This window comes from Epinephelus lanceolatus, chromosome 5 (genome assembly GCF_041903045.1).
Source record: "Epinephelus lanceolatus isolate andai-2023 chromosome 5, ASM4190304v1, whole genome shotgun sequence".
NCBI lineage: Eukaryota > Metazoa > Chordata > Actinopteri > Perciformes > Serranidae > Epinephelus > Epinephelus lanceolatus.
The window spans coordinates 2,811,836-2,835,380 of record NC_135738.1 but is presented as its reverse complement, the minus strand read 5'-3'; the positions used below and the strand labels follow the sequence as shown (position 1 = coordinate 2,835,380).

At 42.1% G+C, this 23,545-nt stretch overlaps 1 protein-coding gene across 1 annotated transcript in view; it reads left to right on the top strand.

The window, feature by feature from the left end:
• pot1 (protection of telomeres 1 homolog) overlaps positions 1-23,545 on the top strand; it is a 115,828-nt gene that overhangs the window by 8,542 nt on the left and 83,741 nt on the right. The window contains exon 2 of the mRNA XM_033634071.2: positions 23,349-23,476. Coding sequence (XP_033489962.2) covers positions 23,357-23,476 — 120 coding nt within the window. The 5' untranslated portion in view covers positions 23,349-23,356. The remainder of the gene's footprint in view (positions 1-23,348; positions 23,477-23,545) is intronic.

The following is a 23,545-nucleotide window of genomic DNA, read 5'->3' as shown; positions in this document are numbered from 1 at the left end:
CCATTACACATGTCAGTCTGTTGGTCAAATGTGCTACTTCAGTTTATCACTGTTAGCTCTGTTAGCACCCTGTCAGCATGGCTAGCAGCGCTAACTTATGTTATTTAATAATGCTAAAGGGGTGTAACTGCTCAAAATGAAGCTGCTTTCTTACAGGGGTGACCTGGGGGGAGATTGGAGGGTGGCCACCATGTTTCCGCAGCAATGTGGTCTTGCCACCGTGGGTTAGGACAGAACACACTGCCTGCATGAGCAGAGCATGATGGCAACCTTGCTGAACTGCTACAGTAGCTCTGACAGTGTTGTTGTTGCGGCGCTGCTGCAGAGCTGCATGCTGCTGTAACTACTGTATTTCCAAAATTAAAAGCCAGTCCTCCACTCAGTTATGGAGCTGTGCAAGCCACAACATTGTCAACAACACTGTCCTGAAAATATTTCACATTAAAAAGCCTTTTGTTCACAAATGAAGGAATTCTGTCCACAGAAAGGCTGTCAGTGTTTATTTTGAAATGGAGACAGGAAGTGTTGAGTTAAAAAGAAATATTTATATGACTTCATAGACAGAGACTGATATAGACATTAAAGCTGTAGTGAAAGGTGGTTTAACGCCAGTATGATCATCAAAACACCATTTTTACTGTCTATTCTCACTAAAAACGGCACGTCATGAATAAAATGGGTTCGCCCCCTATTCTCTAGATGTTCCACAGCTGAGCAGCAGCCACGCCCTGCCTTAGCAGCACTGCTCACACGGGCAATGTGACTGCTCTAACCTGTTAACAAGACTGCTGAAAAAAATATAAGAGGTTCTGCATCACACGCTGCTCATGCAGGTAGTATATTCAGGGCGTAAGCTCCCACCTGACCTGGGTGGTGTGCAATGCAGTGTGCTGAGTCACTGAGTCAGTGCTGCGCTGGACTAAAAGGAAAGTGCCACCTATATTTCAAGGCATTTTTGCTTTTTTTTTTTTTTTTTTTGTCTAGAAAAATGATGGGTGTTAGGTTTTATAACCCGGACTTATTCTAAAGTCGTCATACAGGCCTGATGCCGCTGTGTGTTTCTGCACCTGACGGCGTGAGGGGAAAGCGCTGCGGGACAACAATGTAAGTTAAGGAGGTGAAAAGGGGGCGTCGGTAGCATAGTGGATAGGACGCCCCATCTACAGAGGCGATGCCTCGATGCAATGGTCGCAGGTTCGACTCCGGCTTGTGACCATTTCTGCATATCACCCCCCTGCTCTCTCTCTCTCACCCCATTTCACTCTGTCCTGTACAATAAAGGCAAAAATAGCCCGAAAAAATTATCTTAAAAAAAAAAGGAGGCAAAAAGTCCGAGTGGTGGTGGATGTGTCCAATAATCACTGACTTTCACCCTGTAGGCTGGTGTTTGCTTTGCGTATAAACGTAAAGCAAAGTGTAATTTTTTTCTAAACCCAACCACAGTCGTATGTTTGCTAACCATAACCTTGTGCGTTTGTTCTTGAAGAAAACAAAAGTCAATTCACAGTGTTGTACCGGCGTAGTGCGTTTATTTGGAAAGAGATGTATGTAAACTGTACATTTCCTGTTAAGTGAATCTTGAAAACAGACAGGCTGAAGTTTTCATATTTCATATAGTATATCATTGTTTTATATTGTGACGTCATCTGTCTAAATCTGCATAAATACAGGTTTATGACAGCAGCTGTGTTGTATGCTCGGCTATATCGACATTTCAAATGCGTGACACATAAAAAGAAAGACATTAAGTTGTCCTAACTGTACTTGACTGCCACCAGTGACAGCCACATTCACCTCAGTTCAGTCACCTCCAGCTCTCTGTAGTCACCTAAACTTAATTCTGACACAGCCGAATTCAGGACCAAGTACAGAGTGTGGATTGGTGGCTGGAGAGGTGCCATTTTGCATCCTGACCACTACCAGCCCCGAATCCCCGGCTGCTTGAGGCATCACCATATATAAGGCAGCTCTCCCCCTCTGACATCTCTCCATACAGTATGGTTTGGTAATTTCCCCCCACGGGATTCATAAAGTATGTCATAATGTAATTGCAGTTAAAATGAGTGATCACAGAGAACGTTAGAGGCAACCAAAGGCTGTGTTCCTCACTTTTATACCACACAGCCTCAGACCCTCACTGGGCAGCTTCACCGCCCCTCACACACTGAAACACCAAGTGTCTGTTTTAAGATGAATGCACTCCAGAGGCTGTCTTGGTACAACTTAATTTTTAGGAGAGAAATATGCCGTTCTAGTCTGGACGCTGATCATTCAGGTCCTGGATTTTCCTTCCCGCTTATTCTCCTGTGTGGAGCTGCCGACGAATATTTATGAGCTCTGAGGAGCTTACTCATCCTGTCTCCACCCGCCCATGAGAGTTAAAAGTCGAGCACTCCCTCCTGCTTTTAAATCAGCGGCCGCTCGCTGTGGGATAGATCACTCAGTGCTCGACCCCAGCGACCTCCTGCTGGACAGCTCTATGAGAGAGTGAGGACATTGGACTTTCATCTGGCCGTGGCATCCTGGTTATTTCTCCTCTTTGCCTCACTGACTGCTGCATTACAGAGACCACCTGCCACTTTTTTCACCCCTTTTCACATGAAAAGTTTTCTATTGAAGAGGCTGAAAGAGGAGGCTGAATCCCTCTGGCAGGAGGCTGCGATGCCTGTTCTGTGTCAGTTCTGCCCAAAACTCAGTCCGACAATACTCCCTGATGGTAGTGGCCCCCCAAGCAGGACAGTGCACCATGCCACATAAACTGCTCAGGAATGACCCGAGGTACGTGACAAAGGGCTCACGGCATCAATCCAGCCTCCATATTCCCCAGATCCAAATCTGATCGAGGATCTGTGGCACGTGCCGGTACCCCAGAGATCCTGTTGCCATGAGGAAGGGGTAGTTGGTCTGCTGTGGTGTTTGGGTGGGTGCTGCGTGTCAAGTGTATGGTAACATGTTGAAGGCGATATGTCTCATGGGTAGAAATTAGGGCCAAATGATAAACAGTTTTTAACTTAAAATTCTGAAAGTGCATCTCACATTACATTATGTCTGTGTTGTTGGTTTCTCTCGCTGTAAAACATCTGTCACCTGTAAATTTACTCAGCTGTAGCATATTAATGTTTTTGGATAATTAATCTTGAGACCTAGTCAAAATACAAGATGAAACAATATTGTATTTTGTTACTCTCAGCATGTCTGCATTACTGTATTTATACTCTTTGCCCCAGAGGTGGTTTCTTTAAGTAAGACTTACAACTCTGTATCAATTTGATGCTTGAAAAGATTCAGAATACACTGTGCGCTCCTCAGAAAAGAATAAAAGAAGTTTGAGTTTTTATCTAGATAAAATCAAGCTGAGATTTTTTTCAGTAATGAAAACTTGTCTGGCTGACTTGATAGGAAGAAATGAACCCTGGAAGGAAACCAGCATCATTTTATCAGATTATAATTATTATCATGTAGAAATAGGATAAGTTAATTATGCTTGGTACAGACATGTCTACTTTAATACAACAGACTACAATATGTGCCTGGAGTTAAATTGATAGAAAGTAATCACAGAATCACGGTGGCAGGTAGGAAAAATTGAAATGACATATTTTCCCAGTACAGTCTCACGACCTACTCGACAAATACTGAGGCTTGGTCAGTGGCCCCCGTCATCAGATATGGACGCACAGAGGCATCCTGTAGCAGCGGTATAAAGCCCTATTTGGACGGGATTAGTTTTACATAGGGACATGGGGTAAAGTAATAATTACCAGAGATTTTAGTCCCGTCCGAATGTGCCATGTCAGTAATCATTACCGCACGATGTCAGTAAAGATTACTGCGACTTCTACCTTCTGTAAAAGGGTCCAGGATAATTACCTCAGGTAATACTAATCCCGTGCGAATAGACCAGCAGTAAATATGTGTGATAGGGCTGTCAAAAAAAGAATCGAAGTTAGAAATATATTCGAATATATATATATATATTTTTTTTATAAGTTCGAACCTAAACTTGATAATTCGAATATCATTAATAATTAATTAGTACTATCAATAATGTTGTATATCATGGCGAATCCCGTTTGGGACGCAGCGGGAGGGAGAGGCGCCGACAGTGGAGCCCGCTGCGCCAACACCACCCACTGCGCTGTCCGCGATGTGTGACCTGTTCAGGGAGACATACAGGGAGAGTACTGCACCTGCTACCTCCCTGCCTACCCTTTTTGAAGAAGAGATGAAACGTTACCAGAATGAGACACCACTACGAGCCGACCAGGATCCACTCTTGTGGTGGAAAACTACGCACTGAAGTATCCAAACATTGCTCAGATAGCGAGGCAGAAGTTGATCATACCTGGCACTTCAGTGAGGTCAGAACGGGTGTTTTCACCCGAGTGTCACGTTCATATTGCGTCAGCAATAAGCATCTTATTTTTTGTAAAAAAAAATAAAAAATAAAAAAATACTACTACTACTACTAATAATAATAATGATGATAATGATAATGATGATGATGATAATAATAAATTCTAATATTATTCAAACTCTACTAAATTAATTCGAAAATATTCAAACTCAATTTCATGGTGCTTTTGACAGTCCTATCATATGCACATGACGGCAGGAGGGGACGGCGGTGCGTGAATGGATTTACCCCTCCCACTTGTGATAGTTTTACTGATATTTCTTATCCCGTGCGAATCGGCCATTAATATTACTGACGTCCTGTGGTAAAGTGACATTACCCCCACATGCCCATGTAAAACTAATCCGTCCGAATAGTGCTTAAGACACATAAGGTAGCGGCATTTTGGCGGTGGAAAATGGATGGGTCAATCAAACTCTGGACTTTCACCTGGGAACTGCTGTTTGTTTCCCTTTTGAAACCAAAAAATTCTGAAGTTACTCTACTAACAACCTAGTGTGCTAGTATGCATTAGAGCTGCATGATCATGGCCAAAAGGGTAATCAAGTTTATTTTAATAGATACTGAGATCATGATTATCTATCATCTTTTTATTGCACTTTCACACTCAGATTAACAGGGCCCTGCTTTCACTTTCATGTTGTGCTACAGCTCTGCTAATGTACAAATCTTAAATAAGGCTCTTCTTCACCTGATTACAGCACATCTTGTAGAAGCAAAATATAAATTAAATCATGCCAAAACGTCTCTGCCAAAATTAAATCAGCAAAGCACTGCTTTTACTGTCACGTTGTGCCACATTCCTGCTAATTAAAAAAAATCAAAGTAAGCATCAAAATAAGACTGAAAATAAAAAAAGGTTCTTCTTCACCTTAATTATTCAGTGCATCTCCTGTGATGCAGCATTGCTGTTGTGGATGTCTAAGTTGATGCTGGATAAGGACAGTGATTCAGTGAGGCAACGTTAGTGAGGTTATTCTTCTTATCTTCGTTTGTTCATTGTACTACAGTTTGCAGCGTTAGATGGTTTAATAAGTTATTTTTGTTGCTGTGTCACAGAAACAAATGCCATGCACTCTTTACATATGATTTGATCTCTCTTAAATCCAAATTCTTCCAAACACTGGATAAGGAATGGATAATTTTTGTTTTGCCCGTCTGCAATCGCAACTTTCAGCAAAGTTTTTCACAGGCTGCTGCGCGAGTTGCAAACAGCTCCCCCAAAGTGGAGGCTGCTTTTAGGGAGCGCTTGATTTGATGTGAAGCAGATTTTTCTATGAGCGAGGCTTGCATTTAAACGTCAGCATCGCAGCTGATCATGTTCACCTGTCACAGTTGTGGCATATTTCACGGCACGCAGCTTTACATTACAGTAGTAACAAACATACTTATTTCAAGCCAAACCTTTTTTTCTAACCCTGTGCTTTTGTTGCCTTAACCTGAGGAAGTAAACCTAAAAAACTGTTTTTTTTTAACCTACATTTACACAAGTTTATTTTGAAAGGAGACTGGATGCATTTAATGAGCAAAAACTGCATTTCCTGTGAATATGGCAGTTTATTTTGAAAAGACACAATGCATGTGACAAGCATAAATTGACATGCTATTCCTAAGCATCCAAAACCAATGCAGGAGGGGTACCCAGAGCGTCATAGTTTGACTTTTGGGGCCTCTGATCATGTGTTGTTTTTCTAAAACCGTCCGTCCTTAAAAGAACTATAGTAATATCCAAAATGTGGATGCAACAGGACAGGTGAACAGAGCAGTAAGTGGGTGTGGAGTAGGTGTTGTAGTGCTGGTCCTGTGAGGTTTGATGGAGAGCAGCAGAGCAGCAGCATGTCGGAAACACAGTACACTACAGTGTGGATACTGACACTGGGACAATCCTCTCTCCAGATCTATTCTTGGAGTTGGTTTTCTTTCTGCTTCTGTTGAGCCTCTCACGCTCTCATCCCCACAAAAAGAGGGAAAGACAAAGATTATGCAAATGGGGAGGAAATAAGGTTTGGCAAGCGCTGCGGCGTCGCCTGAACAAACAGAGTACAGTTTGTGATCCTGACACATAGGGGCTGTTAGTGAGAGAGGCAGCGTCTCATCACGGCCGTCACTCTCTTGTCTGACATGTTTGTCTTCCCCCTCCGCCTCCCTCCATTCTGATTGGCTGACGTTTTGGATGGATTAATTCACATCTTCTTCTGCTGTCTCGCTTGATTTCTGACACAGAGGCATTTGCAGAACAAAACATGGCAGCTTACACTGGAGATCAGTTTTCAGTCACTGTTGGCCACCAGCTGCTAAACAAACAATTTGTAACAATACAGCAACAAGATTTGGCTGTAACATCAAAATGTTCCCGTAGGACACCGTCCCGCTTTAAAGGTCCAGTGTGGAGGATTTAGGGGGATATACTGGCAGAGATTAAATATAATAAGTATGTTTTCTTTAGTGTATAATCACCTGAAAATAAGAATCATTGTGTTTTTGTTACCTTAGAATGAGACGTTTACATCTACATGGGGAGCGGGGCAGCAATTATGGAGACTGCCATGTTGCACTGGCATGTTTCTGCACTAGCCTAGAATAGACAAACCAAACACTGGCTCTAAATAGGGACATTCACATTTTTGTGTCAGCCACCGTAATTCACAACCGCTCCACAATGAGAGGAAAGACACTGATTTTTTTTTTTTTACCGGGCTTCAAAAACCTGGTCTGTTTGTTTTGGACAGGAAGAGACCTCTGCAGATAATTTGTCTCCCAGTAAAGACCTCCTGAACAATGAACACTGAAGGGATTCTAACCAGGAGAAGTTTCAGCTGGTTGCAGTCTGCAATCCTCACTGCTAGATGCCACTAAATCCCCCTAAATCTTACACACTGCTCCATTTAAAAACAAACATTTACCTTAAATTCTCAGGGTGGGTTTATCTACCCCAACTGCAAGAAACAGACCTTTATTTGAACTAAATTATGTAAGATATATGGCATTTATTGTAATATTAACGATGTGCTGATTGGGAAATTCTGAGCCAATACATCATAATATTTCTCAATGCAACCTCTGTCAGCAGTTAGTTCTGGCCACTGGCTAACAGCTAACGGTAGCTAGCTCTCCTCCTGCGGATTATAACATCGATAAGCTGTTTACAATGTAGCATCATGAGAAGAAACAACAGGGTGCATACCAACGCATCGATAGTGAATTTACTGCGTTCTTTCATCCCGATGGCATGCAGGTGAAGATCTCTGCTCATCCCAGACACATTTATTGTTGTTCCGGGGATGACGGCACACTGTTTATCTCGAGCCCTGCTTTTAGTCTGTGCAAAATTGATTTTGCACAACAGAAAACATCTGCTATCCATCCATCAGTGAATGTCATGTTAATTGCAGATAGGCTGATGGCAGTCAACCAGTCGAATATCAGCCAGTACTGATGTTGAGCCGATAAATTCGAGCATCCTTATGTATATATATGTATATCCTTATATATTTCTAACTCCCTGTTTTGGGTGCAAATTTTACTTACTTTTTTCCCCCTGACCAAATGGTGCAGCCACTCAGTAGATGACCATTTGGTTTTTGGCTGGCGAGTGAAAACTTCTACTGACTACTTGAATATTTTGTCCTCTGTCTGCTCCAGTATTAATTTGCAGTTGATGCTGTCCTGTTGTTAAATGTGTGCAGAACTCAAATTTAATTAGACAGTGCTGACATGTTGGCATGAGGTGTTGAATAATTGAAAGGTGATCGCAGGTGAGGCAGGTACATGTGGTTGATTTTTGACAGTGAAAGTTTCATTCCAAGAAGAAAAAGGATAAAAACATATTTGTGTGCAGCGTGACTTCGAGCAGAATAAAGTACAAATCAATGAAATAAAGAGCTTGTTTTTTTCTTTGGGTTGTTGAATCACACTCCTCAGGTGAAGCCTATTGTTGCTAAACGTTCAGCACAAACAAACTTTTTGTTTCTTCTTCTGGCCTGTAAATCTGCTCTGTAGTGTTTTCAGTTCGGATCTGGCTCAAACATATACAGATTATGGCTGTGAGATTTCTGTGTGTGTTTGTGAACCGTCAGAGCAACACATGCCGCATGGCTTTCTTGTTTCTGCACCTCTATCTCAGTTGCATCTAATTGTCCTGGTATCTCCAGAGTAGACAATGTTAGTCGTCATTTGATAACCATAAAACATTATTTGCACATGTATTTCTCATGTAGATATGGATGAAATTGCGCAATACTTTATCACGTTTTCTGTAGATTTCACAATAAAAGCCTGCCAGCACCTCAAAGGACACTCTGTCCTCCTTCTGGGAGGCTTTTAATGTGAAACAAATAGGGATGCACCGATAGGGATTTTTTCAATTGATACCGATAACTGGTAATTTCACATTTTCGTTTTTAATAAAAAGTGTTTAGTACCTGTAGTTTATGTATACCGAGAGTAGGAAAGGCCGACGTGTAGTGAGGATATATGGAGATTTGATATTCCATAGTTCTGACTGAACCAAATCAAACCAACATCACTATTGCTAACACAACAGAAACAAACACAGTTCTGACTCTTCATACCTGCCAACATTAGGATGTGAAAAACAGGGAGATTTTCTGGGGTATTGTCAAATGGTCTACCCTCAATGCACACGGCCAGAGAGATAAACGTGCTCCACACTGGGTTGCCAGTTAACGATACAAATAATCGCTAACTGTAGCATCCCATGGCTAGTGGTTATTAATACGTTTAACAACAGAACTGAGCCATCAGATGTTAGCCACTGCTGCTAATTAGCTCATGCTAACACCAGCATTGTGTCTAACCTGTTGGTCGTTGGAGATCAGACCCTTGGGGCAGTCCTGTTTTCTTCCTCTTGAACTGTGAAAGACGTCCACACCGCGACATGTGTTGCCCTTCTGACAGCGTGCTGCAGCTGTTGTTCTTCTTCTCTGTTTATTGGCGGCACGCAAACCAAGTTTAAAGGTACATGTACCGCCACCCACTGTGTCAGGTGTGTAGATGCTGCCTTTGTTAAATCAATGAAAGCAGTCTGGCTTTGTTTTATTGGCTATAATTTTGATTACCAGAATAATGCAATTGAATATGAAAATGTCCCATTATCGGCTGATAACTCATTGGCCCAATATTTATCGTGCATCCCTAGAGACAAATCTACAGCAAAGATACAGCAAAGAAGAAGCAGTTGAGATTAATAGGCAAATGAGAGCGTTGTTAGTGTTACACAGAGAAATCATGTTCAGCAAAGTGGAGAATAATATGACACGACTCTGTTGATGGAATTAGTGCAGTGGAAATGTTCATTATTTTGAATTTATCCGGTGAGACATTATGGTGCAGGTAACTCCACCTCCTCCTCCTCCATGATTTTTACCCAACCTGTCTATACCTCTTGTTTTTTAAATACACTCTTTTATTTAAGAATTAAGGGATTGTATTCAGGTGAAGTTTGACAATTAATTATGATGTGTCATTTTAATATCTCTAATACCACCGCAGCACTTTCATCATATCTTAAATTGCTGTAAGGTATGTTTTTCTACAAAATACCTTTGTGTGTTGAAATGATATTATTAAGTTGTCATCTTCTCTAATACAGTAATTACAGACCTGCTAAGTCTGTCGTCTTGTATCTGACAGCTCCGGCCCTCTGAGTGGTTCTCAGCCAAAAAGTGAGATTTCATTTTAGTAGAAATCATTTGTTTCCAGTGAGGTGATACCTCCGTAGGAGCTCATTAAAACCTCTAACCATCTCCATTAATCCATTAAAACCGGTCACTGTGGGGCCTGCAGTCAGCAACTCTGCTGTGTCGCAATTTTTTCGAGAAGCTTATCAAAAAGAAAAAATCTGCTTCGACAAGCACAGAAATGTACATCATTAAGGTTTTTAAACTGTGTCCTGAAAAGTTTTGAAAAGTCAGCTACAGCACACACACACACACACACACAGAGCTGTAGTGCTCTTTTCCAGTTAAAGTGTCCTGTGTAAGGTTTGCATGTTATCCCTGTGTTAGCGTGAGTTTTCTCCAGGTGAATGATAATGGTGACTTTAAAAAAAATTGCCTGTAGAAGTGAATGTGAGCATGAATGATGTGTCAGCCTTGTTATGGTCTGGTTACCTGTCCAGGTTGTAACCCGCCTCTCATCCAGTGTCAGCTGGGATAGGCTCCTTACAGAACAAAGAAGGATGGAAGGATAGTCAGCCATTGTGTATGAGCAAGCATCACAGGTCCACAAAAATTGATCTAATTTGGTGAATAAAACACCTTTTTAGAAAGTGCAAAAATTAATATGACATATGAGATATGACATTAACCTTCAGGGAAAAGGAACAGAGGTGTGACATCACACAGTAAAGGCCATGTATTTAAGGAGGGTGTTATTGTCTGGACACTGTAAGAAAATGGATCAGCGGGTGAGATGCGTTATGCAGCATGTCACAAAGTCAGGGAGCACACAAATACTTCAGAGCTCTTCAAAAACAAGACTAAACTAGTTGGTGATTTATTATTAAGCTAACTTCAGAGTTACATATTTACCAGCCAGACTTATTTTAAAATCAGTAGGCCGACTGCCATTGTGGCAGGGGGGGCTTGTATTGTGACCTAATGGGCTCATGCCATCCTCTAAAAACTGGCAACGTATTGGCGTAGTTTCATAGATGAAACGATTGATTGATTAATCAATGAATAAATCAGAAATGTAAATAATAGTTGCAGCTAGAGATGCAAAAGTACACAGAAGTCACAGTTCAGTTCATACTCGGGTTTCAGAGTCATGGTTTGGTGAGAGTTGGATACAGGGAAAAAGAACTTTCTTTTTTTTATTTTATTTAATTGGACTAGGGTTGCAGCAATAGACCTGTTTCACAGTATGCCATGACATATAAGTTGACAGTTATCAGACAGTGCACATTTGCTTATCTACAATATTAAAAACAAAAATGCAGCTGGATGTTGAATCTCCCCTTTTTACACAAACTTCCAACAAAATGGTTCAAGTTTCATTATAGTCGTGAAATGTTTGTTCAACCAACAATAACATAGTTATTATAATAGTTTTTATTCTTTTATGGTTCATGCTGATTAATAATGAGATAAATTCTTTCATACTGTGATACCGTGAAACCACAACATTTTCTGAGGCAATTATTGTAACGTAAAAATCTCATACCGTTTCAATCCTGTTTTGGACAGACTGTAATACAGGTGTCAGAGAGACAGAAGCCTTTGCTGAGGTAGCATTTTGCAACTGGTAAAAAACTTTGGTAAAAACATTATGTATAAATACTGTTCGTACACTGAAAACACTTTCTCACAAGGCGACATGTCACAACTGGCAAAAAGCTGAAAACCATCTTCTATTATATATGAAATTGGGGGTGTGTCCCTAATTCAGAGGTTTTTGTGTGTCCATGAACTAGGGCTGTCAACGAATATTCTAAATTCGAATTTAAATTCGAATTTGGAAAAAAAATGGACCTTCGAATGTGAAAGTTGATATTCGATTATGGAGAAAAAACAACAACACCACCACAGCTGTCCTCTTTGCGAGTGGGTGTTGGCCTGGGCCGCTGCACTGAACGCACTGCATAGGCCACACCACCCACAGAAGTGCTGCGAAGCGCAGCACACCGAAATTCTCGCGTGAGATGGAGCATTTCTCTACGCTGGTTGACAAGCAGTTCTGCTCCCAGCTGTTGTCTCCGTCACCCGACTTGACACATTCGCTCGCGGCTTGCACAGCAATCGGTTAACATGGTCGCCAAAAGGAAACTGGCTTCGCTCCTCGGCTTCCGCGAGTGGTGTGGCCTGACGGGTCAGAGAGGGGGGGCGAGCGAGAGGTCCGCAGTCGTCTCTAACGTAATGTTATGGATAATTGTTTTATGTGTTTTAATGTGTAGGTATGTAAATGTTTTCAAAGACGTTTATGTTGAAATAAAAATACCTACAAGTAGTTATGTTCCCTTGTATTAATACATATACAAGTATGTTTCCTTGTATTAGTTTGCTCTCTTGTGGATATAATGCAGGAAAAAAAAAAATTCGAATGGTTCGAACCTATGAGTTATTTTTAGAAGGAATATTCGAACGTCATTTTTGAGCAATTTTGACAGCCCTACCGTGAACGCAGCATAGGTGGAATTCTTCTTTGTTTTCATCAGCAACAGTCTGTGGAGGTTTAAGTCGCAGGGAAGATATTGATCAGTCAGTATGATCAGAGCTGATCAGATCCGTGGATGAGAGGAGCAGCTGTTTGAGTGAAAGCAAACTTTTAGATCTGGCACAATGAACTAATAAGTTTCACTTTCACTGCACCAGGCGCTCTGCTGCTCCATCTGTGCTCAGACTACGCTCTGGGCTCTTTGCTCCAAGAGTGTGGAACAATTAATAACCAAACAGTATTCCAACAGCGCAGCTAATGAGTGGTCCAGCTCCAAAAATAGAAAATTCAAATGTGGTGGCAGATGTTTTATTCGTGGCGGGCTGCCACAACTAACTGAATGTGTGGGGGAAACTCTGGTTTGCTTTTTCCTTGTCCTGGTGATGGGCACATCTGGGTGATGTCATCAAATGAGCATTAGCATGTACGTGTTGGACTTGTTTCCATTCACACGTCCTACAACTGTGGAGCAGCACTGACACATAGTACTCGCCTTTTACACAACTCTCCCTCCATTGCTGTTGGAGCGGATCGGGAACCTGCAGGCAGGTCTTTTAACCCTGCTGTTTCATTTGTGCTTGCACGCCAATCAGCTTTTTGTGCTAACTTCAACACGTTTCTAACTGCATACAACTAAACGTTTCTGGGCGGAGGTCATGCATACAAACTTTGGTTTCTCATTGCATGCATCAGTCTGTATACCCTGTGTTCTGCATACGGCTGTGTACACAGGTCTGTGACTATTCTGTACCAATACACAAACCGTTGCAGCCCTAATTGCTTCCCTCATCATGATGTCGTTGTTCATACTGTGGCTGTGATGAACAGCTGACTCTCGCTCTGTTTTCATCTCTCGCTGCCCTCTGGGAGGATTACTGTGATTCCTACTGCAGAGGAAACTCCTCCAGCCTGCATGGAAATATCCTTTTTAGATCTGTGTTTTCAACCCAAGGGTGAGGAGATAAGACAGATGATTTGTGGTGATGCATGGATAAAAACGTATCTCCACTGCACAGACAGTGTGCATCATTGTACCTCCTCCAGTTTTCTGAAACACTGAATATATAAATCTGATGATGATGATGATGATGATGATGAAATAGATGAAACGACATGAATAGAAAAAAATATTATTCAGTTTAACAGTTCATTCTGACCTACATTCACTTCAATGAAGCTCTAACACTGTCAGGTTCAATAGGTTCAGTTTCCTGTTACATATGTGCTGTTTGAAAAAATATATTCCATTAGCATCAAGCAGCAGATATACTGGTCTAACTGTAATGTGCTTGTCTGCAAAGAAATCTGAAAGATAATTGAAATGAACACCACACCAACATGGAAAACATAATGCAAACCTGCATTAATGATAATGATTTTCTATTATTGGCCACAAGAAACTGTGAAGACATCATAGACATGTTATCACCTTTAAAAACAACATGTTAGCAACCAGCTGCCTCCGTTTACATCCAGCAGACACAGAGCAGAACATTGGAGTTGTTTTGCGTCTAGAATACAGACCCAGTATTCACTCTCCTTTTAGCTCTGATTTGGTCTCAATCATCTCCTGAGAAAAGCATCGGCCTCTTTAGCTTCTAAATTCCCCACTTTCTTCACCAGTGAGTCAAAAAGTTTATTCCCAAGATTATCTTGTACATGGTCTCATGTTACCAGACTTGTCACCACAGCACTGTGTGAGCGCTAGAGAACGGTTTAATAGCGCACAATATCATAAAGAATGTTCTGGCTTGTTTGTATTTCTTTGAATCAATCACAGTCGTCTTGGGCTGCACGAGGCCCAGGATGCAGCAATGGTGCCCTTGCAAAATAATGTTGGGGGTAGGGATGGGCATCAATTTTCGATTATCGATGATTGATTGTTAATTGATCGGTCACAAATAATTTTGATCGATAGTCGCAGTGTTTCCCCTACAATGCCTGGCATAGGTCCGGCGAGTCGCCGTGCTGCCGTGCCAACGAGACCCCCCGCCCGGTGAGTCGCTGTGCCAACGAGACCCTTCCGCCCGGCAAGCACGGTGGCTCGACAGACCTACGAGACCCCCGCCGGACCTATGCCAGGCAAAAAATCAGAAACAGATGGAGGCTCCCAAAACCTCGGCGGCTTCCCTTGAGGCCTCTGAAAACACTACGCCATTGAAAAATGGAGGTTTTGCTGAAAACTGAAGCCTGTAACTCTAGCTGGCAATGGTTGTAAACACCCAGGGGTGAACTGTGCATGCGCGCCATTCTTCCTCTTTGGCCTGGGGGGTTGAAGCTCAAAACTCTTGTGGCGACAGTCTGCACTGCACTCTTTTGTTTTCTCTCTTTTGAAATACTCGCTTATCAATTAATCAATAATTGATTGTTAATTTTTTTGATGATCGAATAATGAATTTTGATCGTTTGCCCATCCCTAGTTGGGAGGGAACTTGTTTTGGTGGAACATGTGCGCGTAGGGAGGCGAGCACTGCCATCAAAATGGCTAATTACCTGCAAAAGAAAACGCCACAAAGTAGTAGGCCTAACAGACGTATGTCACTGTATGATTCAACTTTTAGTCATAAAAAAGACAATTTGATCATTGTTGCAGTAGAGCTTGACTATACTTCTGGAGGAGCTCAGTGGACCCGTTAAAACCGCAGATGATTTGCTGACTGTTGTGGCTCCTGCAAAACGTTATCACGACGATATCACAGAAGCTTGTGGGAAGTAGAATGGATCGGTATATTGGTGAAGTCACTCACACTGGTGCTTGCTGCTGCCAGGGTAAAAAGATGTGGCAAATCAACTCCGACTGGCCTTGTCAAAAAACAGATCAACATCAGGCTTGATGGAGTCTGGGCTTTTCTGAGGTGCGTTCACAAGTTGTTTTATCCGTTGCAGATCTTTATTACAATTCACCGTAAGATCCAAGCAATCCTGACTGCATGATCCAAATCTTCGTCAAAACTTTTCATTTTCAGCATGTAGGTTGTTGTGTCCTGTCACAAAGGGGATTTGAAAACAGTAACACGCAGATGGGAAGAGGGGGAGATGCCGGCATGAATCTGCCAGCCAATGGCAGGTTTACAGTCACAGTCTATATCCAGTGAGTCACATTACTCCGATGTCCAAATCGAATACTCGAATACTCTCGTTTGACAGTGACACAGAATTTCAAAAGAAAGGTGTAACCTAAAGATGATGAAATGGATTGAAGATTTTACTCTGCATCAATGATATTGGATCGTTGATCATTGAATCGATGTATAGATGCAGATCAATGGATCATTACACCCCTAATATATAGCCATATCATGCATTGTTGATGTAAAAGCATTGATTAGAGAACTGTATTCTGTGATTCTGTGAGGTTACATGTTTGTACTCGGTGCTTTGGGTCGTGTGTGGAGCTGCAGGCTGAAGCAGCAAACAAGAGGCTTTTAAAAAAAAATTAACCTTTTACTTTTTTTCTCCCGTGAGAAGTGTAATGCGGATGTGAGATGTGAGACAATTTAAACAGGAGTGTCTGTGTCCAGGGTCTGCCTGCCTGTCTGTTTTCTGCTTTCGTCCACAGAGAGCCTGTGACTCAGTGCTGAAGTGTGGTTTTAAATGGGTTTTAATAAATGGGGTTCTTTGAGCGCCGCAGAGCTGCTCTCCCTCGACACACTCCCTCCGCTCTGCACTCGCAAGCTGCTCCTGACCTGATAAAACCCCCTGAAATCACCTGCTGAGCCGTGTGAGTTTTATTTTTTATTTATACAATTGGTGGAACTGCTGAAGCGTATACGCCTGTGGCAGCTGGAGGTTTTATGTTGTAGAAAATGAACCTTCAGGTTGCAGCCAACACTGAGGTACGCATGTTAGAGTTCACCTCTGTTTATAATTAATGACAGTGCTTCGGAAAATTGGAGATTGTAAAAAAGCAATTAAATATGTGAGTTTAGAGTTTAGTTTCAGTGGATGGTGGGAGAGAGTCGTGTACAGTGTGCTGTTTGGGTTGATGACAGGGAGCTGCGGATTCAGGTGATGATTCTCTGTAGGTTCATTACTACCAACGACCCCGCTCATTGTCACGTTGTCATTAATACACTGTTGTTATAAAGATATCAGTTATAGCCACTTTAACTCTCAGGTCTCGTCTGCAAGATAGTTTTGAAAATATTTTTCTTCTCTGTTAAAAAAAAAAAAAAAAACAAATTCTGTCCGCATGATATTTGATTTACAAAATATCTCTGCCCACATTACAACGTAGTGATTCCAGTTGTTCAAACAAGCATGCTGGGCCCAGGGCTGAAAATTAACTTTTTGGCTCACCGGCCAAGGGGACTGGTAGAAGAAAAAATCCACTGGCCAAGCATATTTTTCACCAGCCAAAATACCGAATTGCCTTTTTCTGCCACATAAACATTTGTTTCAGTACTTTACAAGCCATTCTCGGAACCCATCGGCTGTATTCGGCATCTGACTTCCGGCAGACAGCGATACAGCCTCTGGGGGCAGATCCCCGATTTTTTGGCATTCCGGTTTGATTTGGGCGGAGGAGGCGAATTTCCGTTTCCAACTTCCGTTTATATATAAGTAAATATGCTGAACCATTGCGATCGATTCAGTGTTTGCAATGATGCCAATTATGTTCCGCCTCGTTAGTTCACCGCACGGACCGTTTAACCTGGCAACAACTGCAGCCGGCTCAAACGTGATTGGTCAATATCGCGCGGACTACAAACAGCCTACAACCAGAAACCAGGGCTCTTCCGCTCTTCTTCTGGAGGCAAGATCTCCGGGGTTTGCCTACAGACTCTACATTCACTGAATGTAGAGTCTGTTTATAGAGACTAAATACAAGCTTAAAGGAGAGGCCAGAGTGAAATTTTTTTTAGCTCAAAATTCCATTTGCACTTTGTGCTTCAAATATTTGTACTTCAAACATAACAGTAATTTACAGTTATAGCAGGTTGTGTGACACCTGCTGCGTTCATGGTCACGGATGTTCTCCAGCTTCATCGTTTTGTTACCAATGACAAACGAGTTGTTACATTTTTTTTCTTAAGCATACTGCCGACATACATTACAGCTCATTACTGCACCATCAGCATCGTAGTGTAGTCAGCCTCTTGAAACGCCGTTATCACCGAACCTCCATGTCTCACAAAACTTTTCTTTTACAGCTTCAGTTTCATCCTCGTTGGTGTTTTTTCATTTTGTCGCTGGTTTACTTACACCTGGTAAATGTCGCCACATGACGCCCGTGGAGATAGCTTACTTGCTACTAACAGCAGATCATGGATCTAGGCACGCAATATGCCTACATGTGCACGCATCCTCCGAGTAGGCCTACAGGTTCCTTGATGCAGCGGGGGGCAATTTAAGCGCGACACACAACAAGCAGAGCGCCGGTCTGCTTTAGCCACATAGTCAAATAGCTATTATATATATGATTTATTACATGACTATTTTGGTACAAACATTTACCCGCCATTGTGGCGGATAGCCTTCCGAGATTTAGTCACCAAATGTAAAATCTACCCGCATTTGCTGCTTGGCGAGTGTTAATTTTCAGCCCTGGCTGGGCCAGTAGATGGCTACGTCAATGTTATGTCAAATATCAGAGAAGAGGATTCTGGGCATGTGCAGTGGTCTTATCTTCCTTCGGCTGTAGTAACACCTTCCCCTTTTATTTATTTAACACCTTTCTCAAAGGTGTGATGGCAAAACCAAAAACTAAATGTGATTCACATGTGTGGATGGATGATGAGGTTGAGTTGCTGCTTTACATTGCCAGTAATTCGCCATTGTTGTTGTTGCTTCAGGTGCATGTTTATCACACAAAGCAACAATGGGTATTCATAAATTCAGGTCGTGTTGGGCCGGTGTACAATCTTTCAAACCAGTTTGATATGAAGCCAAACACCGATCCAGACTTGTATTCTGAATTTTACCACTAGGTTTTGACTCAGCAGCTGATCTGAAGTGGAGCATCATGTATTTACACTGTGCTATTAATGCCACTTGTGTGTGAGGCCCTAAGCCTCTCTTCTGTTCTGAGCTCTGCACCTTTGATTATTTTTTTTGGTTGCCAAGAGTTGAAAAATCTTAAACGCTGCACTTGTCACAGTCACCTTTAGCCCAGCTGTCTCTTTCCATTTTGTTTGATGCCTGCAGTTTTCTGTTACCATGGTAACTTAACTTTATGGGATTTACATTTTGCAAAGACAGCACACAGCCTCAGTGTCATCATGATTTTCTCATCTGTTGTCAAGTCCAAATTGCTTTATACACCACCTCACATTTCATCACTTCTCTTCTTGGTTTATGATTTTAAGTCTCTCACTAAGTTTAATGCATTTTGCAGTCGGTCCAAAACCCAGTGATATTCAGTGTACAGTGATGTACAGAGAAAAGCAGCAAATGGTCACACTGGAGCAGCTGCAACAAGAGAATGATTTGGATTTATGCTCTTAATATGAAGAGAGGATAATGATCACAATTGTAATTTATGTGAGTCATATTTTCAGCTGTATAGTGCAGTATTTTCTTTAAAGTAAAATAGATGTATGAATAAATGACATTTTTAGCCATCAATAGATGCGACTCACACTAATGGAGCTGGAAGGGACTCTATGTCTTGCTCAGTGGCACTTCAGCAGGGCACACTGTCTTATTGGAGGAACAGATCTTGATATTTCAGTGTGTGTGCGACCATCGAGTGTCCTCCCAACCCAGCAGTCATGTCTGCTGCACTGAGCTCATGTTTGGAGATCTGTCCTCTGTCCCTCTCAGCTTCCTCATGAACGATGTCGTTGGGTTGAACTTGAGTTACCCTCTGAGTTAATGAGTGTCCCGCAGCAGCTGAGCAGCGGGTTTCAGTGGTGCTTGGAGGAGCAGGAAGGCCGCCGTCTGCTCGGGGTGGCCCGGCTGACATTTGGCAGGGATCAGCTGCTCTCCCACCGCGGGGTTCGGCCCACTGTTTACAGCCGACTGGTGGTCTCTGATATGTTGCTGCTGTGTGGGAGGGACGGCTCAGTCTGTGCCATCCATATACTGAAGCTGACAAACAAAACAAGCTGCAGGAGGCTGCAGGTCAGCTCGCCTCATGTGTAGGTGAGGTCCTGCAGAGCCAGGTGTCAGGGCTTTATCACACAGGTGGGTTTTTGTCACGTCGTCAGCAGGTTGTTGTGTCGGAGGAGATACTGGCTCCACAAGTGTTTTTTCTTTTATCACTGTAAATCAACAGTTGAAACATTTCTTTGAATAACAACAGAAACACAGGAGTCTCCTGGAGGATTTTATGATACTACAGCTGTATGTTACACTGTGCTAACTTGGCATCTAATTAGGGTTGTGTTCTGATGGCTGGTTCCCCTTTGGCAAAATACCTGGATTCCCCGAGCTCGGAGGTTATTGAATCTCTTGCTGAATCGGTAATTTGTCTTTTTTATGAGAAAACTTCACCGGCAGCACTTTATATCAGATGCAACACACTGAGGAAAGGCAAAATGTAAACTTTAAAACACATCATATCATCTTGTTGATCTTATTAATTGATAGAGGATGTGCCCGTCATTGTAAGAAATTAACGTCAGCTCAAGTGCATTAGGTTCATGAGATCGGTCAGATATCAAACATCATTTTTCTACCATAGAGTAACATACATGTAACATACTTGTCCCAAACCAACAGTTTGTCATTTCCACCATAACAATAAATATAAGCCACCTTTAAATGTCATGATTATATTAGAATATTATTTAGGCTTTTCCAATTAATGTATCAGTGTTTCTACAGAAGTTGACTTTTCTCAGACGACTGGTTTGAACCCTGGAGGGCCCCAACAACAAGCAGCTGCTTTATTTTATCTGATTCTGTTCATGTAGAAACTAGTTGTAATTATGCTCACAGGGTGTCTGCGGGGTCTTAGAAAGTATTAAAAGTTGATAAATCAAATGTCGGAAAATTAAGGCCCTTTAAAAAGTATTAAGAAGTCTTAATCGCAATTTTATGAAGTATTAAATTTTCTTGGCATTCAGGCTTTGACAAAAAGTATCCATGAATGTATAATTTATTTTCCTCCTTGCGACTATTACAAACAACAATGTGTAGGTAGACACACTCGGACTGCCACTCGGGGTGGGTGCTGAGCGAAAAAAAAAAAGTTCACAAAGGGTAATAACTTAAAAATTATTGCGAAAGGGTAGTTTCGTGCAACCCTAGAATTAAGATAAAAATATTCACAAATGAAAAAGCACTTCTGGTTGCTGATAAGTAGTGTTTAACTTTTGATTTAACACTAAAAATTAAAACCCTCGGCGCACTGCAGCGCAAGCAGACAGATGCGCGACTCAGAGCAGCATGTGTCGCAGAGCGCAGCGGACTGGTGGAAAATGTCACCATCAGCACATTATTTGACATCAATAAATCTATCAATCAGTCTATTTTATCATTATTTTGAGTCACATTGTTGAAAGAATTTAGTCGTCTGTGTTCAAGCAGGATAATAGGTCTCCATTCATTGCACGTCGTGCTTTCTATTTCCTTGTCGGAGATGTTTTCTTTTTTAATAACCAACCAAAAACAATCAATCAATTAAAAACACAAACTGGAACTGGAACATGAAATCTTATATGCCTAACAGACATTACTTCTCGTTCTTTGAGTTTACATATGGCTAAAGGGGAAAACAACAAACAAACAAACAACAACCGTAAACGGATGGCATGATTAGTGTTGCGTTCAAGGTCCCCCCAAAAAACGGGAGGAAAAAAAAGGCCGATTCGATTATTTTTTTTCACAATCGAATCCCGTGCCATCAGACGAAGCTTTGAAGCTTCAAATTTTTTGGGTCAGCCCTAAATCCCACATGTAAGGGGCTAGCCATAAGGTTGTTGTTTTCAGCAAGTTGGCCTTGAATAGCTGATGTTGAGCTGTAGAGCTGTGTTACTTGTTATGACCTAAGGTGTATTTTAATAAACCTGCCTTTGGTTTAATTTATTCTTTCAAGCTTTATTCCTTCTCATCTTATCTGAGTTCTGTTGCATGTTTGTGCTCCATAGATTTAATTGCAAACTACAACTGTTTAGTAAGTTAAAGATGCGTTGCTGCTAACAACAGCTTGAAGTGGCGATGAGGTCTTAAGGTTTTTTTTGGAAGATCTTAAAGTCTTAAGAAGGTATTGAAATTAACCTCAGGATTCCTGCATATACCCTGGCTCATGTAAATTCAAGCTGCCAGCCTGCAGTTTAAATTGTGCAGTTGCAATAGTTCCTTGATGGCCTCGGTTTTTGCGATAGGAGGGTGAAATTTGGAGGTCAAGTGTGTGTCTTTAAAGTGTGTGTTTGTGTTGATGCCAGTCGGCTAAAAGGGAGTGGAGGGGCGGGACAGGGGGAGTGGCCTAGTGCATACTCTCTAAACAGATTCACATAACTTAATCAAACTTCGTAGAAAGACACACATGTACACAATTTTGCCACATACCCTCTTATAACATAAACGAGCTGTTGTAGGAGGCGTCATTGGACTAGTGACAAGTGTTGTGGATGCATGTGTGTGCCCGGTTGCAGCTATTGCAAATTTGCACTTGTTAATTTCTGTCTGTTAGCTTCTGTACAGCCGGCTAGTTCTCATTAAAAAATTTTCCTGGTGTTGGAACAGTAATTATCCTTGATTCCTAACTTAGACTATGCTGCATTGAGTCCTTGAATGTGAGGGCATTGGGCCTGGAAAGTTCTTGAAAAGTTATTGTAAAATACAGTCTAAAATGTTAAGACTTTGACTGAACAATGAATGTGATGAAACATTTGATGTCAGCTTTGGGTACAACAGTTTTTGTGTATCTCCTGAGTGCACTCACTTAAAACAATATCACAGTGTCACTGTCACACGTGAAAAGAGGCAGAAAGGCAGGGGCATGTTTTGGCGTATAAGCTGTTTAAATCTTCCTGAGCTGCCAGGTGAGCTGCAGGTGCAGGAGAGAACCTGAACCTGAAGTTTGTGATGTTTTGGGGGCAGACAGAGAGACAGAGGAACTTGTAGCAGCTGTAGGTCAGATCCAAAAATTGTCCGCGGTACCTTCACACAGAGCAGCTCCAAACTCATGAATGAATCACTCATCGTGCTCTAATTCAGGCCTCTGGCTCCTCCCCTCCGGTCTAAATCAGAGTGGTTTATTTGATTTTATTTTTTATTCCTGGCTGGGTTTTCTGCCTGACTGAGCAGCAGACTGTACGGCCGAGTGAACAGCTCTCGTACCTCGCAGGCTGTTCCCGCTCTGCCGTTCTCGGTCGACGAGGTACCACCAAGGGACTCGCCGCTCAATTCTGCCGGAAATCAAACTAACGAGCTCTGACAGGAAGCAACGTGCTACCTGCTGGGAACACAGCCAACACTTTTCTGGGTTCCTCTCTGAAACGCCTCACAGACTTTAACCCTCCTGCCGTGCTGTCGACATGGATCTGGTGTTTCCTGTCAGAGGGTTTATCCTAGTAATGAGTCGTCTGTGGTGGAGGACAGTCAGACTGGAAACCAAAGCCTTTAAACAGAGACCACAGGTTGGATCCGTGTCTGTCAGCAGCTGTGTGTCCTGATGAAGGATTCAAGCCTTAAAACACTGACGTTTACTTCTGTCCAAACCAGATAAACATGAACTGGATATTTCCAGATGATTCTTTAGTGACGTCATTATTCACAAACCTAGAATTAAAGCAGAGACTGAACTCTGACCCAAACTCACCAGGTTTGTCGATGCAGAAACTCATTTTTGCTTCATGTCCCTCAGGTGGCGTCATGCCTGTCCGTGTGCTGTCGGAGGGGGCGGGGCCAGGTGCCCAGTTACCAAAACACTTGACGAGGATTCCCATCTCGGTCATCACCACCAGCACCGACTGCTCCAACAAAACAGTCAAGGTTTGTTTACAGCAGAGAGGATTTTCTTTTTTACACAAGGATCAGAATTACCAAGTACATTTACGCAAG